At 49.5% G+C, this 4681-nt stretch overlaps 1 protein-coding gene across 1 annotated transcript in view; it reads right to left on the bottom strand.

Moving 5' to 3' along the window:
• The window catches only part of KIAA1429 (KIAA1429 ortholog), a 26904-nt gene extending 26476 nt beyond the window's left edge, over nucleotides 1-428 (bottom strand). Inside the window, exon 1 of the mRNA XM_010577146.1 lies at nucleotides 19-428. Coding sequence (XP_010575448.1) covers nucleotides 19-428 — 410 coding nt within the window. The remainder of the gene's footprint in view (nucleotides 1-18) is intronic.
• Nucleotides 429-4681: the final 4253 nt, after the last annotated feature.

The raw sequence follows: 4681 nt of genomic DNA, 5'->3' as shown, positions 1-4681 counted from the left end.
GGCGAGGCGGGCGGTGACCGTTGCCCCGCCCGCGCGCGAGCCAGCGCCCTCAGCGCCGTGAGGGGAGGCAGAGGCGGGGGCGGCGGCCCTGGCCGTGGTCTCGGTCTCCGGCGCGGCGCTCCCGGCGGGCGAGGCCGCAGACCTGCCGCCCCCGCTGCTCCCCAGCCCGGGAGAGGTGCGGGGTCACTCGTGGCGCTGCCGAGCGTACTGGAGCAGGGCAAAGGCTGGGGGACGGAGAGCGGGGAGGCCGGGCGGGCTTTCCCCTCGGCGGTGGCTGCCCGCTGGAGGCAGCGGAGGGAGAGCTGCGGGTCGGCGGCGGGAGCCGGGTCGCCGTCGCGGCACTCGTGGCTGGAGGTTGAGCTTGTGAGCAGGGGGCTGGTGCCCTCGGGCGGTGCCCCTGCTCTCCAGAGACCCAGCCCGCCGTGCATCGCCCTGCATTTGGCTGGGCGCCACTGCCGACCGCTCCAAGCCTTGCTTCTGCTTGGTTTCACAAGTTTCAGCTCTGGCTCAGCGCTGACTAAATTCAGTCCTGCTTGAGAAATTCCCTTTGCAGCCTTTCCGCATTTAAAACTAACCCTCTGTGGATGTAAGAAGTTGTAGCATCTCACAAGTACGTGTAGAACTATTCCTTATAACTTTTCCGCAGCTCCTGACGTTCTTGTTTAGCATCCAATGCCCTTCTGCAATGGCAACTAAGTTGCATGTGCATTAGGGACGCCATGAAGCCGAAGTCAGCCCGTGGCCAGGAGAATGATGCGGAATTGATCTTACGCAAGCAGTGTGTGGTTACACAAGTTTTGTGTACAAGTTCTACATCTAGAACTGCGAAACTGCGCCATGTGCCTTTAGAGGAAGTCTAGAGAAGGATGCGTAACGTCTCTGAACTGCTGACTGGAGCCTCAGCCACATACCTGCACTTTCCTTAACGGTGATAATTACACCTTATTATCTGCGTCTTGTTCTGGAACAGCTTCTTAATGAAATAAGCTGGTTTGTGTGCACACCAGGAATTAGTGAGTCCCTTTTTTTTTTGTTAGCTAAGCTTGCTGCTCTCTCAGCGCTCCACAGTTTCACTTGCACCAAGACTGGCAGTCCTCTAGGTTGGACTTTATGTGAAAACATTGCATCAGTTTAAACAAGTCTGTGGTTCGATATATCCATTTTCAGTGGTGAAACTAGTTCAGGAAGTTCCTCTCCCCACACCACATGTTGGGGAGCTGGGCCACAACGCATAGTTCCGCAACCAGTTTTATCGGCACACCTGAAGAGGTGTTTTGTGGCAGTGCAGGGAGACTCATTGACTGGAATTGCTTCCGAATCCACTGAAAACATGGTACTGCCTCCTCATACTATTTCAACAGATATAGTTAAAATACTGCAAATCCCTTCACAGAAACATTGCAGAATTTGAGAATCAAGGGGCCTCCTTGGCCATGCTCGCAGATTTGCCAACCTTCATTCTTGTCCCGAGTGGGGACCCTCTCTTGTCCTGATGGATAAAGAGATCTAAACTCCTGGAGTTTAATATAATTTTTTTTATGTAGAAAACCAAAAATCTTTATATGTATTTTGCTAAAGTAGCACAATGCCTTACAGCTGCTAGTGACACTTGCCATGGCTTGTTTTGGTTAAGTTTATGGGCTCTTTGGAGACTTCTACACGAAAGTAGCTTTGCAGATCTACTCCAAACATGGGCATCGTCACGCGTACCATTGTGCTGGAGGAGCGCGGTTCCAGTCAGATGGCTTTTCTCCTGGGACAGCCTGGAACAGTATTGCAACCAGGTCAGCTAGCGCGAGTAGTTTCTGTAACTGGCAGGGGAATTCCAGCCCTGCATTTTTATCTGCAGTGACTCCCTCGCTGCCCATAACAGCTATGGCTCTGGATGTGAGAAGAATCAGCTTTGCAGGATTCAATTCAGACGGCTCCGAGTGTAATGTCATTGATCTTAGCACATGGCTGGGCTTACAAGTCAGTGGCATTTCTTTGCTGCAAGGTAAAGGAGCAGTGTTTGAATGTCACACCCAGCTGCATGATTTCAGGGAATGATTTGGGTATTGGTAGAGAGTTATTTATTGACTGATGAAAGTGGAGAAAACAGAATTTGGTTAGCAGCAGCAATTATCTTACAGGGATTAAAAAAACAGTTGGTGGTAATCATTGACACATTCCAACAAAACAATACAGCTCTGCCGATTCTCCCATGAGCACTGATGGGGAAGAGTGATACAGGTGGGAGACCTGGCACGGACCGAAGGTCTGCACGGGAAAGGATAACAGTTGCAGGTGGTATTGGGGTGAATTGAAGACCCTCCTATAGAGGAATAAAGCAGGGTGGGAGACACAGAACTTGCAGGAAAAACCTGGAGACAGTAAGATGTGCAATGTCACAGGTTTGTTCAAAATAAACTGGGAGGAAGGGGGTCAATGGGTGAGAGGAGGAAACTTCAGGAACATGGGGGAAGTAAATAAGAGGGCATGTAGTTCTCTTGCCGTGGTCAGGGGGTGGTATTAACACCAGCCCCTTGGCACAAAGGAAGGTGTGAGTAGTTTCAGAAATGTGCTGAACCAGAAAGTGGCATGAAAGGACATGTGGCGGGAAACCAGAACTAATACAAAAAAGACAGAGAAACAGTTACACTGAGATTAGCAAAGGGGCTGGAAATTAGACAGACAGACAGCAGGCGGGAAAGAGAAGGAATATCAGAGGAGAGAAATACAGCTACAAGGTGCTGGGAGGAGCCTTGAGAGGTCGTTGTGCCCCAAAGTGCCCTAGTACATTCCTGTAGGTAACAACACTGATGTCATCTGGACGGTGACACTTCATGCAAAGACTATGCTTAACCAGGCCCAGGGATAATGAACAGCCAGGGAGAAGCAACTGGAGTGGGAGTACACAAATGCCAGGAGCCTGGGCAACACAACACAGGAACCTGAACAACTGGTGCATGTTGTCAGACCAGATACTGCTGGCATGAAAGAAAGAGGGTGGAATGGGAACTGTGGCTGGAAAACAGGCATTTTAGGGAATGTGTTACCCAAGAAAGAGAAAAATAAAGGGTAATGGCACTACAATAGCAATTAGCAGCAAGCGGCTTCCAAAATAAATAAATAAATAAAACACAGATTAATCAAGAACCCAAAAGGGTTTTATGGGAATTAAAAATACTTTTAGGGTACAGCTTAACCTATGAAAGGGGTTACTATACGTAATGGCAGCCTGCTGTAGCAATAGGCTGGGGAGTCTGATGCTCCTAGGTGGAAAGAGACAAGATGGGACGAGACAATAAGGCATAAGAGGGAAGAAAAAAAGAAATGCGTAAGCCAGAACACAACAAATCACAAGTAAAGGAACAGGTATCCATGCAAAAATTGTTCTCACAAAGGCAAGGGCTGCATCTCAAAAGCCAAGCAGGCATTGGGAAGGAAACCATCTAGCATGGATAGTTAAGTTTCACTGAAAGACGACCAGCTAACCAAGCAAGCACTATCTATCTGGCATGCTCCAATGTGAAGTCATTTCAGAAATGTACTTCTGGACTTTTTTACTGAAGTATGAAGGTTTTTTTTAAGAACAAGTTGCACTAAACTAAGACCTGAAAGGGAATCTGTGCAAAGAAATCCTCTGTGCCATTGAATCTCTCCGCTGCAGGCTAGGCAAAGGTCACAAAGCAAACTCCCTGTGTGAGGACCAACCGTACTCCTCAGATGCTGAGTACAGATCAGCTGCAGCCACCGCTGAGGACACACACCCCAGCACTCTGCTTCATGTATGATTTACTCAACACATCAGAAAGTCGGAAGACAAATGCACAAAGAAAACCAGGCACTCTAACCCTCTGACAAAAGGGGCACGATTAGCTTGGGTGTTTCCTGATGCCGGATTCACGTAGCCAATTTCAGCTACTGCTTTTAAAAACTGGAGGAATTAATTTTACCCCTCAAATTGCAGTATAGAATCATAGAACGATTTGGGTTGGAAGGGACCTTAAAGATCATCTGCTATCAGTGAATGCCATTATCGATATCTTATACCAAAAAGGGAGAAAATTACGCCAGCCGCCCTCCCTCACGCAAAGGCTATCTGTGGAAGCACATAAACTATCAAGCAGGAATTTGGTGGCAGTCCCTGCAAGGAGAACCACGCTGCACCGGACTGCGGCAGGGCAGGACAAGGGTGCTGGGCACTGTGTGGACTAGTCAGTGGCTGACGGGATCCCCAGCGCTTGTGCAGCACATCCTCTCCCTTCCTGCCAAACAGAGAAATGCGTACGCGTTAGTAAAAGATGGCGCAAGCTGTGAACTGGCACCAGCGCAAGGAATGGCGATGAAGAAGAGCATCACGTGCACCATCACCTCAGTGAAAATTTAGAGAAGCAGCATCACGATGAAGTCGGAAATACACAACCGGGGTCTTAAAGAACCGGGTGTGCTACAGGATTTCCCTGGGGAAAGTTGGTGTTACGTGTTTACCCTACATTCAGCGACCTTTTCAGTTATTCGTCCCGAAAAAAAACCCCAGGTTTTGAGCAATACGCGTTTAAAACATAAATTTCACGGCGCGACAAAGATCACCAGGAGCGGGGTTGCTGCCACGAGGACCAAAACCGCCACAGCTCACCGCGGGAAGGCTGCGCCCCCCCACCGCCCAGCTCCTCACGCGCGACCAGACCCGCCGTGC

This window comes from Haliaeetus leucocephalus, unplaced genomic scaffold, assembly GCF_000737465.1.
Source record: "Haliaeetus leucocephalus isolate CR32 unplaced genomic scaffold, Haliaeetus_leucocephalus-4.0 Scaffold555, whole genome shotgun sequence".
Classification (NCBI taxonomy): domain Eukaryota; kingdom Metazoa; phylum Chordata; class Aves; order Accipitriformes; family Accipitridae; genus Haliaeetus; species Haliaeetus leucocephalus.
The sequence above is the reverse complement of the archived record's forward strand: the minus strand, read 5'-3'. Positions and strand labels throughout refer to the sequence as shown.